At 37.7% G+C, this 19,176-nt stretch overlaps 1 protein-coding gene and 2 long non-coding RNA genes across 3 annotated transcripts; 2 read left to right on the forward strand and 1 right to left on the reverse strand.

The window, feature by feature from the left end:
• Positions 1 to 19: 19 nt before the first annotated feature.
• Positions 20 to 17,238, reverse strand: TTPA (alpha tocopherol transfer protein). Its single transcript, XM_041413070.1, has 5 exons — positions 16,061 to 17,238; positions 8,522 to 8,675; positions 7,052 to 7,245; positions 3,879 to 3,989; positions 20 to 2,462 (listed from the first exon to the last, which is right to left on the reverse strand). The coding sequence occupies exons 1-5, from the start codon at positions 16,253 to 16,255 to the stop codon at positions 2,292 to 2,294; spliced, it is 825 nt and encodes a 274-aa protein (XP_041269004.1). The 5' UTR covers positions 16,256 to 17,238; the 3' UTR covers positions 20 to 2,291.
• LOC121340356 lies at positions 2,564 to 4,424 on the forward strand. Its single transcript, XR_005953285.1, has 2 exons — positions 2,564 to 3,083; positions 3,899 to 4,424. It is a non-coding gene; the product is annotated as an uncharacterized LOC121340356 (long non-coding RNA).
• LOC121340357 lies at positions 8,634 to 16,020 on the forward strand. The gene is made up of 4 exons (XR_005953286.1): positions 8,634 to 8,704; positions 11,309 to 11,472; positions 15,245 to 15,292; positions 15,737 to 16,020. It is a non-coding gene; the product is annotated as an uncharacterized LOC121340357 (long non-coding RNA).
• Positions 17,239 to 19,176: the final 1,938 nt, after the last annotated feature.

Here is a 19,176-nt window from a genome sequence, read left to right on the forward strand (position 1 = left end):
TATGTTAATACATTTAAAAAGAGGAAAAAAAATTAAAATTGTGCATTACATCGTGCTGACAGTCAGTAGTAAATTTGTACCGTTTAACAGGAACTTTATTTTTTTTAGAGGCACTGCTGATGTTTACAAAGAATAAAGCACTTAAGGATTTTTGTTTTGTTGGCTGCTGCTCAAAGCTGCGACACCACCGCACATCATACCAATATCTTCACTATTCATTATGTAAATGTTCAAATTATATTGTGTCCTTATTATTAACAGCAATGGCAATTAAGAGTTCCCACCTCCTATATAATATGTAAACATTACAAAATAATTAACAGTTCAGGAAAAAAAAAACTGTGCTCAGTGCTCTAACTGCTGAGTTATGCAAACACACTACCACTTAATAACAGGATCAGGGTATTTTTGAAGACATTTAGGACTTTATATTCATAGAGCTGATGAAGTCCAAATAAAGATTAAAAAGCCACAGCTAAATATGCATATATATGTGCAATCAAATGAGGTTTCTACTACATAAACCAGTAGCAATCAGAGATTGGTTTCATAGGAAAAGTTTAAATTTTCTTGTTCACTGAAACATGGTTCATTTCTTAGTGCAGTTTACATTCACAGATTAAAATTGAAGGACTGTAATATTAAGACAATAGCTTTGGGTCTCCAGCTGGTAAATTACCTGGAACTTGAGTTACACAGTTGAACAATTGCCAGATACCTGACTACTTAATCTATTTTTCTTATAAAGAAGAATTTGCAGTTCATCGAACTCGTCTGTTTAAGGATCTTTTGTATCACAAAACAGTGTATCACAAAATCTGAGAAAAAAATATATATGAAATACATTTTCATATAATCATATATCCGAATAAGGTTTCTTTACATTTAAGCCCCATATCAAAAATATTTTGAAAGAGAAAAATTAAAAAGCCACTTCAGGAAATTCAGAAATTGGGAAAAAAAAAAAAGAGGTTGCTGTCAGTTTTGAAAGAATTTCAGGTATTGATCTTACCAGAGCAGAAGAAAATACAATCAACAAGTACTCTAAGGGGTCTTTCATAGAGGTTTCTCTTGCTAATAAAGAATCGTTTCCAATGACTCTTGCAATAATGCCTTACTAATCATAATCTAAAGTAAAGCATTTCTAATATAATAGGATGGTTTAATTTCCGTTCCCTATGTCTAGATACTATTCCAATATCCTAAAGAGTACTAAATAAGAGAAGTTATAATTTCTAGCTACCTGAGATAAAAGGATTTTTTATGGATTTATTAATAGGAAAATTTATAGGGAATGCTTAAACATATAGTGCTTATGCAAAAACAAAACAGAGTTAAGAACAGTTACTGTACTGAAAATAAAATGGCGATACCAAGCATCTCCTATGCTGAGGTCCAAAGTGACATCACAACACCCTTAAAACATACAACAGATATTTCTAAAGTTCAGATCCACAAAGGATAACCTACTTTACCCTCTGAAACAAACAGATAATGCAAACAGCTGAAAACTTTTGACCTCTGTTGTCCTCTACACTAGGGATTAAAGGATAATAATCTGAGTTGTTTATAGTTGTCCATAGACAGTATCAATTTTAAGTAAGAAAATAAGAATTTTCAAGGTTGTTATGACTCCTTTACCAGTTCCTCCCTGATTCACACTGTTCTTTGAATAGGTACCTGGTGTTTTTCTATAAAACTTGGAAGATTACTCTGTTAATTAGGACAAAAAGGGAAGCTTCACAAGCAGCACAAAGACTAACACAAATGTCTCACTATTGCTGACTAATTTCCAATTTGATACAAACTAACAAAACAGCATTTTTTCCCTGAGAATCAATCCAAAAAGCAGCCTCTTCACTCCTTGTAAATTAGCCCTGCAGTCTTATTTCTGCAACAAACTACCCTATTCACAGTCTATTCTTTGTTTTGTATTGTCTTGACAAGCCAAGACACAAGAGCTGAGTGTAAGGTTCTGGACTACATTATTACAGATGAGTTGTCTCCAAAGACCTAACACAGCAGTATCAATCTGATTTCCAATGCACTCTTCAGCTTTCTGACATACAAGTTACTCAATAACAAACAGTGAGACAAACATGTAAAATTCATTAATCTCTTCAGACATACAAACTGATAGCCTCCAGTCAGTATAAAAGTGCAGCCAACATAACATTCAATGAGTGCCCTGCAAAGACATTCTGGTTTCATTCACAATGGAAATTTGCTTATTAAATTTATTTCCAATTCCAGTGTTCAAGAATTGATAAAATACTGTATTAAAGTTATTCCTAGGCCAGAGAAATGCTCTGAAGATAATCTGATGATGCCATTATGAAGTCAGTCCATTCCTTGGCCAGCTCTTCAATGGAGACTTCCTCCCCCCCATATTCCTGTGGGAGAATGCTGATGGGGAAGTGTTCGGTCAGACTCTGCAAGTAGTTATTTCCATGCATGTACACCTAAACCAAAATATTAAAAGCATTTACTCGGGTATGAATGCTAGACTATTGAGTGACAACAGGCAGCAAAGCATCTCAGTGCAAGAGCTGAACCTACCAGCTTGGTTTAACTAAATAAGTGTATTTGTTCATAATTAATTCCTTAAATGGAGGAACTACCCTTGTGAGTTTACCCTAGGTACTCAAACTCTGTCCTCCTCTGAATCTGAAGGCTGGTGAAGGATGGACTACAACCTGAGAACTGCATTTTATGTAGCTGTGAGCACAGGACCAAAACTAACTATACACTTGTTCCAGACTGGTTTAGCAACGCTGGTGAGAGTAGACATTACATCGAAAATGCTAAACTTAACTAAACCATGGGAATACTGGTGATTTGTTTCTTCATGGTATCTTGTAGTTGCCCTTCAGTCATTTCCAAGAAAAGAGCCATGTCTGACTCGTGGCCATTACTATCTGGTCCTGCCACATGTATTTAAAAACAAGATTATGTAGTATATCTGTAGGTTCAGACAGGTGTCAAGGAAGATAGTCAACAGAATCTATACATCAGTCCTTATCTTTCAGCTCCAACTGAAATTGGATTCTGGACTACTTCTCCACTTTAACTCTTTGGATACTGTAGGTTTGGTTCTTCTCCTCTTGCTTTATTGTAGCTATTTTGAAGCCTTGTTCATTACTTCCAGTCTGATACTTTTCTAGGATTGACTGTCCTGGCAGGCAGTGGCTATTGCAAATGCCCAAGATCCATGTGCTGAGAAAAGGAGGCTTCAGAACTGGAATAACAATAGACAGGGCTGCTTATTTTGTACCTTAGTCCTGCTGTTACCACTTCACTTTTGTGCCAGCTGAAAACTTCAATATTTTTCCTGTGCTGCGACAAACCATAGTCCTTGGCATGCTTTCGCATCCATATACAAATCTATTTGCAGATCTCTAACCGCAAAACTATTTAAAGCAACTACTTAGAAATTAAGTCTGATCAATTTTTGATGCACAAATGCCTCTGGAGATCTGTCAGAGCTAAACAGTTGTCTTCTACTAATGCTGCACAGCTTGGACTATAAAACACTGCTCAGTGATTATTTTTCTCTATAATTTATAGGCAGAGCACTGGGAAATGCAGGACCTTTTTCTAATTCTGCAGAAGAATTGTTATGTGACCTCAAGCAAATTATTTAACCTCTTTGTGTTACTGTTTTTTCTCTTCAGAGGAGTGATAACAGCACCACTTGCTACTCTCATGTTAATAATAACTGCAAATGCTTTACTGTTAGATTCTGGAGGTCTGTATGGCACTAACCAACAAAAATGATTTATGCTTTTCAGTACTCGGGAGGAACAGAGCCTAAGGAAAGTGCTGCAGATTGTCATACAAGGGTTTTGTGGCAGAAAGAAATATTTGTGTGCACTCACCCGTTGCTTTATTTTTTCAGTGAGAAAAGGCTTAATTAGAGCGAAGACTGGGTGGAAGAATAAAGGCTCATTAATCAAGTGGATACCTCGAACTTTCAGTGGAAAGGAATCCTGTCAGCATACATGGAAAACAGAAGAAAAAGAAAACATTATTGAAACACCTCTATAATTAAGCACAGGCCTGTAAAAACTGTCTAGTCCGTAGGTTAAAGTATTTCTTCTGACCTTGCCAATTCCTGCATTTTCTAGCAGTGTAAATTAAGAACAACATTTAGAAAAATCATATCTTGTTCCTCTCATTAGAGGGAAAAGGTCTAATAATATTTTCACCTCAGTAGGAAGTGAGATTGAATATTAAAAACAGAAAAACGAAAAAGAAAACTATCACCAAATTGCACATAAAAATTGTACACAAACTTTGTGCTCAGCCTTTCTTCTAATGTGCAATTTTTCACAAGATTCTACTACTAATTTACAAAATGCTATCTAAATATGTGCTTTTATTGGCAATTTACAGCCATAAATATACATAAACTATTGAAAATACTAACTTTAAGTTAAGTAAGTTTTATTTAGAATTTAGTGGTAAGCCTTGAAATTACTAGGAATTTGGCCAAGACAGAAGTTCAGCTTTACAAGACTACTGTTTTAATGAAAATTTTAAAATATCTGCTATACAGCCTTTATAATATAAAACAGCTTGGATTTTACTTGCATTCATTTAAAAGTTCCAGATCTTTGAAATTTAAAAGAAAATATGGCAGTGCTCAAAACAAGCTTTGTGCAATGGGGATATCTGAGAGGTTTCCTGCTTATAAAAATGGCGGTTCTCACAAACATATCTCCTCACTAGTTCAGTAGTTCTAAGGAAGAAAAAACCCAAAGCTAAAACATTTCTTTAGTGCCACGCCTGGATTTTCATGTATGGTAAAGACCCTAAAATTATCAGCTTTTATGTTCACTTGATGTTATTATGGGTTATCATATACTTAAAGTCTACTATCATTTTCACAAAACAATTTTCTGCCTGGGATAACGGACTTTTCAAGATAATGTCACTTATTATCCATACTATGCTTTCCATTCCTTAGTACATATTTCCTTTCTATTAACTTCTGTTTCTTGATACAGGATAGTAATTTGCAAGACACATTTCCTGAGTTAAGTACAGGGTTAAAAGTAAGGTTTTACTTATAAGCATATTCTGGAGTGCATTAAGCATGTCCTGGGGTGCATCAGGCACAGCATCTCCAGCTGGGCAAAGGAGGCCATTGTCCTGTTCTCCTTTCCACTGGGGCAGTCTCACCTTGAACACTGTGTGCAGTTTTGGGCACCAAAATATAAAAGACATTAAGCTATTAGAGAGCTTCAAATGAGGGTCAGGAGGATGGTGAAGAGCCTGGAGGGGAAGTTGTGTGAGGAGTGGCTGAGGCCACTTGGTCTGTTCAGCCTGGAGAAGAGGGGCCTGAGGAGAAACTTCATCACAGTCTGCAATTTCCTTGTGAGGGGAAGAGGAAGGGAAGATTTCTTCACTCTCCTGACCAGAGACAGGACCTAAGGGAATGGCTTGAAGTTGTGTCAGAGGAGGCTTATATGGGATATGAGGAAAAAGTTCTTAACCCAGAGAGTGGTTGAGCACTGGAACAGGCTCCCCAGGTCACAGCTCCAAGCCTGACAAGAGTTCAAGAAGTGTCTGGACAATGCTCTCAGCCACATGGTGTATCTCTTGGGGTGTCCTGCATAGGGTGAGGAGTTGATCTTGATGATTCTGATGAGTCCCTTCCAACTTAATATATTCTATGATTATATAATATTGAACAACACTAATATAATCTTTGGATAAAATTTACAAACCCAGTTAAAAGTGAGGAAAGGAATCAGGGGACAAAAAAAATATTAAAATTATTTTTCTTCTTATAAAAGAACACTGGAAACACACAATTTTTAATTTTGCTTTTCCATAGCTAGAATAAGCATTTAGAAGTTTGAAAAAATCAGAAATAGGTCAAGATGGAAACAAAGTCAAAGAATTTCCTGCTTTGAGATAATGGATTGAAACCTTTAGATGTTCTTGCAAATCTTATTCTGCCTCCTTTCTGCTCTATTTCAAGGTTAAAAAAATTACCAGCAATATGTCTACTACCTCAGAAATCAACTGAAACACTCTCACTAGTCCTGTTTCCATGAGATCTGACCCAAGACTGCATAACACCAGGAGTTCTTATTCTAGATGTACAAAGTTGGGAATACCTAATGGTTTCAATAAAGTTTTATAGAAGATATCAGAAAGGAAGGACATCTGAAGTTCTGATGATATTAATTCAATGACTAAGCTTTGATTGAATCTCAGATATGAACCTTAGCAAATCAGAGCAAGAGATTATCTCCCTGGCTCATTTCCACATCACAGGCTAACAGTTTTATTATTACTGACTTTCAACATAACTTCTGAAGGAAAATAAGATTATAGGGCTACACTGTAGCTTGGCTGTCAATTCTCTGTTCCCTTTTTTCTTTATTTTTTTTTTCTCTCAAATCCAGTGGCAAAGTTAAACTGAATTTGGCAGAAATGAATAAGACTTAAAGACAGTAAAGTCCTGAGATTTTATGAAAAACAGGAGGTGAGGTAACAATGATTTGCACCAAACAATGCTCATGTTGTGGGGAAGAAAGCAAGCAGAACATAAACGTTATACATTCTGTTGTTAGCAGATGGAAGATCACATAAACATCATCCATACTGGTAACAAGTTAAGAGTGTCTTGCTCTTAATTGCTTACAGTGCATACTATTTTTAATATTCTCTGAGACAGGAATAAATGCTTTAAATATGAGATACTACACAAAAGAATGGAAGAGAAGAGATGAAACAGGATAAAAAACAGAGATCCTTTGAAAACTGGGTTTCATCTGCTCCTCCAGTCATGAAATACTTGTGTTGTAACAGGTTGGTGGAGTTTTTATAAAATAGCAGAAGCTAGAGGGCATTTACTGGTGTAGAAGAATAAAATTTGGGTAAAATCAAGCACAACTTGTTATTGATTTAGGATTTTGTTCTTCTAAGTTGCATAGTCTGAGAATGCCTACAGAAGAAAAATTTACTATAGCTTGGAAGAGATGAAAAATTTGAAGTCATAGCAATGAAGCTGCATAAAGCATTATGTCATACTTACTGTGAGAACAGCAGCAATTTTCTTGGCCACTGCTGGACTGATTTGAAAAGCATGAGCAAATCTCCACCCTTGAAGGTCAAAGATGGCCTTGACTCCATTTCGCTGAGTCTCGATCTCCTTTACAATGAGTTCAGATGTGATGAGACTTACACGGAACACATCATATGCTGTAAATAAACTGGGATCCCATTGTCCTGAAGGGAAGATAGATTACTCTGCATTACCATGAGAAAACCCCACACACCTGCACTTTTTATTCCTATGGCTTCTAATGTGCTTCTCAGGAAGAAGAATTAATCAGCAAGAACAAAGTTCCTGAAATAAACTGTTTTGCCAGTGCATAGGTTAATTTTTGTGCCTGCTCTCTCGTTCATCTTTGATGCTCTTTTAGTAGATAGTACCATGTAATGTAGCACGTTGTAACTATGGCCACAGACCCAGTACAAGGTACAATTCAGTAACACTCATGCTAGCAGAAGCTGCAGATCATCAGTCCAATCAATTAATATAATTGCTTTTCAGCACCATAATTTTCTGGCACAACTCAGTGAATCTCACTTATTTTTTTTCTGAGGCCTGAGAAAAAAAATTGCATGGGATGAGCCTTAACCCTAGATGAAAGCTTTAAAGGACACAACTGCCTACTAGACCTACAGATTATAATAATACAGTTCTTTGAAAGTTGGCAAAAATAAAGCTTCAGTCCAAAACAAGCATAAAGAGATATAACAGAAAACAAGCATGAAGAGATTTAACTATGTACTTTTTGAAAATATTTTTGGGAGATGCATCAAGCATTTTCTAAGTGTTGTTTGCTAGGACTCTTTGGCTACAAGTAAACAATGAAAGCCTGGTGAACTGCTCATCCAAGCCTAAACTGAATGTTGATATATGACAAGGTGTACACCTTTGTTTGTGTTCTCCCTACTCTGTGCTGCATCTGCATCAGTACCACAGTCTTAGCCCATGACTTTGACAATTTACATAAAGTCAAATGATTTTTGGGATACTCAGAGCCAAAAAAACCCTACATAATCTTACAAGTTTTAACCTTCAATATTCTTTTGATGCAATAAGAATTTCACTAAAAAGAAAATTAGGTTATTCTTAAGGGATTGTACAGCTCTATCTATGCCAATATATAAGTAAAATTATTTAACTCTTATAGCTCAGTAAGTTCACCTTTATATTAATGTAAATGCATTTCTAGCAAGGAACATAAATATATTAAATTTCTAGTTAAGATGTTCTGATATGATCTAATTTTATCAACCCCTGCAGTTGTACCCATAAAATATTTTTGGTTTGCACCTGAAATGGTGACAATTAAAATAATAAACAAACCACAATAAAAAACCAAACCAAACCAAACAAACAAACAAAAGCAAAAAACAAAGCAAACAAAAAACCCCTAAAAACTTCAGTGTCAGAATCAGGTGTAAAACCGTTCCAAGCAATTTTGTCACTCACCAATTCTGTATATTAGAACTTTGCTTCCATGTGGGTCTCTTGACCTTAGGACTCCGTGATAGCCAGCTTGCAAAAGACCAAGAACAGAAGATGGTTGTAAATCTGCACTTATTTCTGGGCATTCGATTCTCCACTTCTGATAATTCTTCAATAACTGGAAAAAGAAAATAATGTGGATGTCAGGTAAGCATCAGCTATTATAGGAAGAGCACAGTTAAAAATATGTTTCCCAAATGTGGTCACAGTCAGGTTTAATTCATTAAATTAGCTATAATTGAATTGTATATTTTAATCAAATCACCCCTTAGAAACAGAAGGTTGCTATACTGGATCAAGTAAATGAGTAAATTGCCATGATGAATTTATAACCAGTCAAATCATTAATGGATCACAGTTATCATTTTGTATCAGAAATAAAACTGAATATACAATAAGCCTGTTGTTTCTACATAAAAAGCATCTAAACCCCATTTTTTTCTGCTCAGGTTACCTTTAGGATTGTCATTTTGCTACTTCATCAGACTCTTTCAGGAATTTTTTTTAATTTATACGTGCAAAATTTTATGGAGGAACATTCTCCTTCACTCACTCACTCTCTCCCTTCCTCCCTATTTTTTACACAGTCATCAATAATTCCAATTTACTATTTGAAACAGGTATGCTCATCAGCATACCCAAAAACATTTTTGAGGTCTCTTTTACCCCTCTGAAATGAGAAAATACAACACAGTAGTGGGTCCATTACACATTTGACAATTTCCCTCCCACAGAGTGGAAATAATGACAACCTGTCTGGTTAAATAAAACAGAGATCCCATCTGCTGTCAGGGACTTGGTCAGCCTGATTCCAAAGGCTGTGAGGCAGCACCATAGCCAGCATTTCTAAGGCACAGGAGGAGCTGTGTGTTGAAAGGCCATGGACTAATGCTAAGGAAGAGGCAATTAAAGGTGTTCCTTTGTGAGGTAACATCTGTGTTGAGGAATTACAGGCAGCACTGTGAAAGGTCATCTTAGAGACAGATTGTGAAAAATTAAGTTGGTGATGTAGTAGTTCTAACTCCCAAGTCTAATTACTGTGTCTCCTTTAATATTAAGTGGTTGTGGTGAAAATGAACTATGCCCTGAAATTAAAATTTATTTAAGATATTGTGCATAAGTAGGAAGCTATGCAAGACTGTCTACTAAAATGCTTCCTCTCTGCTCATCAACTAAAATTTGCCTCTGCTGTATCACCTCTGCTAAGGTTATCACTAAGTTTGGAAAGTAGAGAGATAGCTATTACAAGTAATTAATATTTTGTTTTAATTTCCTCAATGGCTATGACTTAGAGGTCTAATCCAAGACCTTCAAAGTAGCTAAGAGAACCAGACTTTTCAGTATCTTGTTTCACAGCAAACCAAAATGTAGCTTTAAATCTTAAAGGTGGCATGCACAGCCTAGCTTTTGAAAGCTAGGCTTATATTATTTCTATATTTCATCAAACAGGAAAACCCAGGCTGATCCTTAGCACAGTTTCACAAATTAAATTTGTTCACTGCACTGAAAGCATCAACCAAAAGTGTTTTATTTCCTTTAATTTGTATTAACAGAAATTATTTTTTTCCTTTATCAATTACTCTATATTTTGTAACAGAAGTACTAAAGTTAAAAGAGCTGTCAGGTCCAACTAATAGAACATAACTGTAAAAAAAATTAAATTTTTTGTGTCTATGTAAGTATCATTTTCTTCAGTATTTTTATTGGAAGAATGATCAGAAGGAACTTCAGTAAAATTGAATTCATCCCTACAGACTCTTAGAGGGAGACCTGGAACTCAGCATCCTGTAGCTCACAGCATGTTCATGTCAGATAATTAGTCGTATCTCCTACTTTTCCCTCTACTTTTAAGCTTCTTGTATCATTTTACATAAAACATACCTTTTCTTCAGCTTAATGTTTTTCTGCTCAGATTAAGGTTGAATGATTTTGGAGGTCTCTCAAAGGAATTGCCATGAGGAAACTATTTATAAAACATTATTGTTTATCATCAAAATTTGCATAAAAATACATGGTACACTGATTAGAAATTAGCTATATTTTTTATGGAAATAGAGCCTATAAATACATATATAGATCCAAAAAAAAAAAAAAATTATATACCATGCTAGAATCCCACTTGATTTGGCAGCGGAAAAAAAAAAAACCAACAGATAAAAGCCTCATCCTAAACCATCACCATAGAAAGAAACATTTCACCATTAGGAGAATTTTATTAGAAGTCTCTTGACTGCATTCAATCAGATTTAGCCTAGGTTAGTTTTAAAACTAACAAACAAACCTGGTGAAGGAAAGAGGGAGAAAGAAGGGAAAGTAAGTTAATTTGTGGAACAGAAGTCCACTACAATTGCGAAAATAGGTCTGTTGAGGTACTCTGATTATCTCACTCTGTCAGTACTTGACTGTCTAACAAAGGGCACTGTTTGAGCAATCCCAAGTGCTTTGTGCCAGACAGCAATGTCAACATGTTTTTTCCTTGGTCTTTCCAAAACAGACTCTGAAATAGCAGCAAAATACAAAACCACCCTGAAAAAAACTATGCAAACATTTGTCGCTTTGTAATTTGTCACTTTTCTTCTAAAATCTGTGGTACCACGACATCATGAAGATATATATTTTAAACACCTCTTTGAAGATCTCCCTGCCAAAACTAGGATAAGAATAAAAATGACACATTAATTCAATACTCTAAATAATCCTGTCTAGTCAATACAGATGGTTTCTCATTTTCATGATATTTGCATTTTCCAGGTTGGAAAAAAGGATTTAAGTTCTTGAACTTTGGAATAAAGAGAGTGGTGTTTTCAGCTTGAGATGCACTCAAGATCCTTACAGATGGCATAGTTAACCTACCTGCACACCCATTAAGGAGTAAATATATGGTTGGAATACTTCTGACACTTTCCATGACACAAGTAAGTGGTGCACCTTTCAGACACATAACTTGGCTAAGCCTAAAACATACTTCCCTTGGCAAGAAAATCACAAAGTGCTGAAGAGTTCTCAGATTTTAAAAACCTAATCTAATTACCTAAAATTATTTAGGTCTGAAATAAAGGTCAGCATTACAGAACCTTCCACAGAATCTACAGCTGGTTTTGGCAGATATTCTGTAAATTTTTATTTATGTAAGCAACCCCTTTCTTACAGCTGGACATAGTCAAGTCTCACATGGCCACTTAAAAGAGTAATCCTTAAACACAGAAAGAAATTCAAACACTAGCAGTGGTTTAGAGGTTTTCTAGTTTAAAACTGTTTAAGCACAGAAATTCATGTAAATTTTTTTTCAAATAAGATTCTTTTTCAGCAGGGTAAAACATAAATGTTGCATATAACAATCAGTTTGGATATAGACGAAACAACCTAATCTCAGGAAAAACAGACACATTCATTACCCAGTATAAAAAATGGCTCACACACTTAACGAGACAAGAAAAACATCTCAGTGTATAATTATCTGTGTTTACAAATGGAATAACCTACTTAGCATCTGCTCAGCATCTGAAAATAGATGCAAGATAACTTGATAAACAGGGGGAAAGCTGTTTATCAAACTCCAGTGTCTGTAGTTCAGCATTAATTAAGAGGTTTTTTTCCCTGATGTCTGTTGGGGATAGTTCCAGATTTCTGAACATTAGAGATTACAAAGTTACCAATTAAACCAAGATTCAGGTCCTACAAACCAAAGTGAACTTAGTACTTTACTTAGAAGCAAAAGAACTAGAAAACATTGTGCTTGTTAGAGAAACTAATGCATATGTATATATAAATTAATATATTTTTCTTGATTAACAACTATTTAGTTATATTAACGTGGATGATAGGCAGAATTAGGCCTCTGTTGTGTCAGAAGTCATACCAGTGTACACAATGCTTGGGAAAAAAATGTTTTCTACTGGCATTCTTTGCAGGAGAAACCACAGCTCAAATTTCAGAATATAAACCTTTGTGCGCATATGCATTTTATACTTCTTCTTATATATGCGTGTACAAATACACCCAGAATTTAAACATACAACTGTATGTTTAAATTTATACTACTCAGACAAAGAATTTAAAATATTTTATAGAGACACAGAACTTTCCTAATTCTTCATGCATTACTTCCTTGTCACTGGAAAAAAAAGACTGGCACGTTCTGGCTTAGCACAAAGAGAAGCCTGGCTGACTGATTTGTTTCCTCAAGAGTCAGCTCAGAGAGCTAATTAGGGCTCTTCCATCCTTTTCAAGGAATTCCTCGGTATTGATGGAAGAAAAGCCGCCAAGTGACTGATTCTAACTTAGCATTTATGTTTGAATGATGTGAAGATCCTCAGAGATAATGTCTGAGACTCAGCAGTGTGTTTGACACTACAGAAAACAACACTGCTTGTACAGCACAGTCATCCTAGGTGACTTCCTTGCAGCAGAACACACTAGGAAATCCTCATTCCTCTGTAAGTCGAATGAAAAACAAAAGTCTGGCTATATACCTTGGTATCAACCAGAACTCCTCAAAGGGTCCTAGATATTTAGAGAGTTTTCAGTGCCACAAAGTGATGCTTATATATTTATGTTATGAAAACCCTTTGCATAGAGTTTCAATGCCAAACATTTTTCTTCTGTTCCCCAGAATATTATCTATTTCAGGTACAAAAAGACAGCATTCCAAAGTCACTGAGTCTCAGTCCTATACAAGAGTTATAGGATGTGATGCATAATAAAACAGGAAGAAACATTCATGTCCAAAAGGAGATGCTAGTTGTCCAGATTTCACATATCACTAGTGAATCCAAGTGGCAGTGTTTTCAGTGATAACAGCGAAGTCAAACATACACACATAGCTGGTACACTCAAAAAGGGGCAGACACTGATCTCTGTGGTGACCAGTGACAAAACATGAGGAAATGGCCTGAAGTTGTGTCAGGGGGAGTTTAGGTTGGGTATTAGAACAAAGTTCTTCACCTAAAGGGTGGCTGGGCACTGGAACAGGCTCCCCAGGGAAGTGGACACAGCACCAAGCCTGACAGAGTTCAAGAGGCATCTGGACAATGCTCTCAGGCACACAGTGTGACTCTCTGACAGGGTGCCTGTGCAGGGCCCAGACCTGAACTTGAATGATTCCTGTGGGTACCTTCCAACTCAATGTATTCTGTGATTCTGTGAGAATAGTCTGTTACTGAGCTTAACTGAATGATCACTCTTCAAGAAATTAAGGCAGTTTTATCTCTTCTTCAAGTCCTTCAATTCCAGATACCTGTTTCAGTGCTGGATTTTCTTCTAGCATGAGAGATATCAATATATCATTAAAAGCAAGTCTGGAATTGCCACTGGAAAACCGGAAAAAATTGCTGTTATGAGTCACCATAAAGGATTTAGAAATTGAATGTCTTGACACAATCTACCTGATCATTCTTTTCTGAAGCATTTCCAAATGTTGGTAACTGACATCAGATAAATGTGTGTCAATTATTAACCAGAAATGCATCAATAAAATGGTCTGATCAGGTGCCAGACTCTTGATTCATAGTTAAGGCTATGAATATAAGCCCATACTAAGACGCTGGACAACAGTTGCTTATATGCACTGACAGGGCCATTAACTTTGATTGTCCCTTAGCTGCTCTACAAATACTATGCAGTAGTACATGGAAGCCCAGTGGGCCTGAACTCAAGAGAGGCAACATCAAATCAGGACAAGAGGGAAGAGCCACTCTCTGGACTGATGGCAGGAGGGCTCTGTCTAGGATGAAGTACTGACATAACTTCTGTGTGTAGTCACACTTGGGTTAGACGAATGTACAACTTAGGACCATGAGAGATTTTTGCCCAATAATTCTCTTTGGCCTTAATATACCAATTGCAATAAACACATTCCTGTGGTGGGGGGCAAGTGCTTCTGTTATTCTTCCATTACTGTAAGAGAAGTATTCTAGAAAATGGTGTCAGCTGGTAGGTAGAAGATTAAGTGCAAGTGGCTACAGCACTTGAAGAACTGAAATTCTAAACAGAAACATTAAACACAGGTTGACTTTGAACATTAGAATTTCTTAATTTAAAGGCAGGTTTGAAATTCAGAAACTTAGCAGCCTGTGGAGACCCAGAAAATCTAAAGAGGTTTTAAAAAGACAACTTTTTCAAAGGAGGTCCCCAGTGTTGATGGCTGATTCTCAAGAGAAGCATAGGAAATTTGCTACTTCATAGACTCCCATCTCTAAACCTAGTCTAGATTCCACACTCCCAAAGATTAGTCCTACCTACCTAACACACTCACATCCCATTAAAGTGCAAAAACATACAGGCCAAATTCAGAGGAGCCACCATCCTGTCTGTAGGATTACCAGTAACAACCAATTACAATTCAATTAGGAGTGAATATTCAGGAATCCCTATGTCCTCATTAAGCCCTTTAAGCATTTTGGAACCAAGAAATGCAGGAAAATAAAATGGCTTTTGTTTGAAAAGAAAAAAAAAGGCATGGTCCTACAATGTTTAGTGTACAGCTTTGATATAAACAATCTCATGAACTTCAAGTAGGATACATAAAACCCAAAGGAATCTGACTTGTCTCGTTGGTTCTTCTGTTAAGGAGGAAAGGTTTAAAGCCATGATGCAAATGTCATGAGTCAAATGAAAAGAACAAAAATATAAATTTTAAAGCTACTTATGATTAAGGGCTTAATTCAATTTCTCAATTTCCTTTTTTAGCTGCCTTGACCCTGCAGTACATCCATATACAAACAATGATCTCTTATGGTGAGTAAACTTGGAAAATCTACAGTCCAGAGAAGTCAGAAACTAATAGGTGAAGAAACTAATAGGTGAAGTCTGTTGGGCAATGCAGTGTAAACAACACAAAATTCCATGGAAACACAGCTTTCAGTTGGCACATGTGAATCAATGCTTTTGCCCTGGGAGGATTTGGAAATACTTTCTGTTCCAAAGGTTTAATGACTGTCAATCTTTCATTTAAAAAAATAACAAACTGATAACAATCTATGCCTTTGGATATTGAAAATATGTGTGCTCTGTGGCAAAAAGGCATACAAAGAGCTGGAAAAGTACCAGCGCCTGCAAGGAGTGCTGTAAAAGACTAAACTCCAAGTAAAAAGAAGGGTTTACTCATGGTTTTAGAGTAATTATAAGTCTGTAGTGAAACTAGTACGCCTGCTAGTAACCTGAGCCTGATAATCATGACAGGGGTGTCCTTTGAAGGATACTGTTTCCCAATCGGAGCTGTGACCTTACCGCGCTTACTGTACGGGCGAGTGACTGTACGGCGCTTACCACACCTTGGTGTTACCCCACGGACACCGCGCCGAGCCAGCCGCCACGCCGCGCACTGCTGCGGTGCCGCGCCGAAGACACGCATGACGGGCAAACACCCACACCCCGAAACCCCGCTCGGCCTCGCCCGACCCGGGCAGCGCAGGGCACGGACCCACCCCACAGCCCGTCCCGCAGCCGCAGCCCGAGCCCGGCTGCGCTCCCCGAGCACCGAGACCTGCCGCCGCCGCTCCTCACCCTCCAGGCCAGCTCCAGGTGGAAGTCTCGGGCGCGCAGGAAGCGCACCAGGAAGGCATCGGAGAGGGGCTGCGGCCAGCGCTGGCCGGGCTCTGCCTCCGCCCGCCGCCGCAGCTCGGACACGGCGCCGCGCACCCGCGGAGAGTGGTCGGGCAGGTCATTGAGGAGCTCCGCGCCCGGCGGAGCCTGCGACATCCCCGCACACGGACGAGCTCAGCGCCAGCGCCGGCCCCAGCCCCCTCCCTGTCCCATTGAGAGGAGCCGCGGCGGCGGGGCCCGGCCGGGCTGCCCCCGCCCCCGCGGGCCTTAACCCCTGAGCGCCCTCCCGGGCCTCAGGCGAGGGCGCGGGCAGGTGTGCACTGCCCTGCCTCTCCTGGGCTTGTTTTTTTCCACTTTTGCGGACTTGACCGGTTTTTAGAATTGTAACGCTTTAAGCCCATCTCCTGTTTATCTCTTCCAGCCCCAAAAGTGAGCCGTACCTGCTCCCTCTGGAGGGGAGGCCCCCGCCACTGCTACCCGCGGAGCCCAGCGCAGGAGGGTCACCCGGGACCCCCGGAACGCGCCAAGGGCCGTGGCCTCCCCTTTTGGCGAAAATAATCCATCTTTAGATACTAAATCGCAAAACGCTGCAACTTCTTTGCATCTGGGAAATGAAATGCAAAGTGGGGATCCCTGCTGGTGCGAAATGGCCTTGGAGCGCCTCATCCTTAACGTGGATATGCAGTGATGAAAATATATTCACTCTGCCAGGAGAAAGGTTCAATTCATTTTCACCACCCATAGTCCAACTTTGCTGCACAGCAGTGAGTTCGATTATGAAAAGTAAAGAGTGCATTGCTGTTATTTTATTTTGCATTTTTAGTATAACCTTTTTCTTTGAGATCTCTCTGGCCTACTTATGCTAAAAGCCTTATTTCATTTAATATACAATTAATAAGGCATGCTTAGGCCTAGTAAAAGGTTTACAAAACTTTGTTCCATATTACTTTCCCCTTTTCTGGCTTTCTACAGTTAATACTTACTTTTTATCATCATTTTTCCATATCTGACCATGTTGGACTCTTATACACTACTGAAATGTCTATAGGTATCTCCCTCAGCTTTCCAAATATGAAAAAACATCTGCCTAGCTAAAAGCAGATAGGTAAAGAGTCAGAGGAGGATTTGTTTTTTGTTGTATTTTATTTTTTTGTCCCACTTCCTCCCCCCCCCCCCCCCCAAAAAAAAAAAAAAAAAGGCAGAAACTCAAGGGAGTGAATAGGGAATACAAGCTTGCAGGGACAAAGTATTGGAGGAAAGGATAAAAACTGGGAAATGGGTGTGCAGTCAAGAGTACTTAGATGTGCCTATCAGGGCAAGGAGGTGTAAGGAAGTGTGGGCTTACCCTGGAACAAGAAGAAAAAGCAAGCTGGAAATACAGCAAGAAAGAGAGAGAACAGAATATGGAAGAGACGCTAACAACAGGTTTTTAAAAACCACTCCTTTTGTTTCTGGACAGAGCTTCCATGGGAAAGATTTGCATACAAACGTGTAACCCAACCATGGGTGGTTGGAGACAAACAAAGCTAAACCACAGAATGTTCATACAGTGATTTTAAACACCACTTCATAATTTTTGCCATCTTTTTTTTTCTTTTTTTTTTTTTTTTTTTGCCACTTACTTTTGCCGTCTCAGAATTCTCCTAACTTAGTACTTCATCTGTGAAAACAAAAAGGGGAAGACAATACAGATACTTTTTATCAGACGGATCACCTGAGCAACTCATAGCTTCTAACTCTTTTCAACAAAATTCATATTATGATTTAGGCTTCATAGATGAACAAAGTTAGTTATACAGTTTCAGTGATTTCCCTCAGGACTGAGTTACAAAAATACCTGTAAATTTGAGGATTTTGTTTAAAATTCTGCAAATGAGGCCGTATTTGTAAGACTAATGAGAACTCTCTCTGACAATGAAGATGTGATACCATCAAGGCTTCCTTCAGAGGTGACAGCATGTTGTATACTTGACCCTTCACCAGAGCAATTAAGATCTGTTGCAAGATGAAGCTTGTAAGTTTTTGTTTTGTTTAATTACATCTGGAAAAGAGCTCAGGTGTCTGAAAGCTCTGTCTAAATAAATTATGCCTGTTGGTAAACTTTGCCTTGTTTGTGTCCTTGGACCGGGATGATTACTCTTATAAAAAAGACCTGAAAATGTGACAGCAGCTCTTTGATGTTTCCTTTTGGCATATTACTGTGACAAACAGACTTTTAATGGATACCTGGAATTTGCAGTCCTGCAAGAGAATATTTACATCTGAGTAAAATCCAGAAAATACTTTAACAGGTCTGTGACAAATGTTCAAGAGGTGTGGAGGCAATTATCTTAGATTGACTAACATACACATGCACTTGTTCTTCTTTCTTTTACAAGATTCTATAAAAACTGTAAAAGGTTTTTGAGTTTCAATTCTACAGTAGTAGTTTTGTGTTTTTTCTGTGAATTCTATGGATAAATACAAAGACCTTGTGTTTCATGCACATGCACTTAACATTAATAGATAAGTTTCATTAGGATCAAGATTAAGAGTTTAACTTGCATAAATGCTGAATACTTAATTCCAGACACTGATGTTTGCAGGAGGTTAGCATCTCTATAAATTAAGTTCCAGTTAATTTGCTTAAACTTGTGCAGAGAACATGGAACATCATGGAATGTTTAATTTTCAGGTCTGATTTTTCTATTAAGAATTCACATATTTAAAACACATAAATGCAGACTTGTGAGTCAGGAAATCAAAATAAATATTAGGAGAGTTGATTTATGGTGCCAAACAGATTGCTCTTTCCTCTTGCCTATCTAGTCAAAGAAGTGCACACCAGCTAAAGCAAAGTAACCCTACACTCCCAATAGAATACAAGTATTAATTCTTCAAGATTATCACATATTCCAGGGTGAACAGGCATTTGGTATGAATTACAATAATATTTATTAACTAGAGAGACATGACATTCTCTGCACATGAAAAAAAATATTGCCTATCACGCTGGTATTTATTGTGTACAGGTAAAAAAATCCAAAATCCCTCCAAACCAATAGTCCTGTACAAGCAAACTCCTGTAAAAATGCAAA

This window comes from Onychostruthus taczanowskii, unplaced genomic scaffold (genome assembly GCF_017590055.1).
Source record: "Onychostruthus taczanowskii isolate IOZ18803 unplaced genomic scaffold, ASM1759005v1 scaffold4, whole genome shotgun sequence".
NCBI lineage: Eukaryota > Metazoa > Chordata > Aves > Passeriformes > Passeridae > Onychostruthus > Onychostruthus taczanowskii.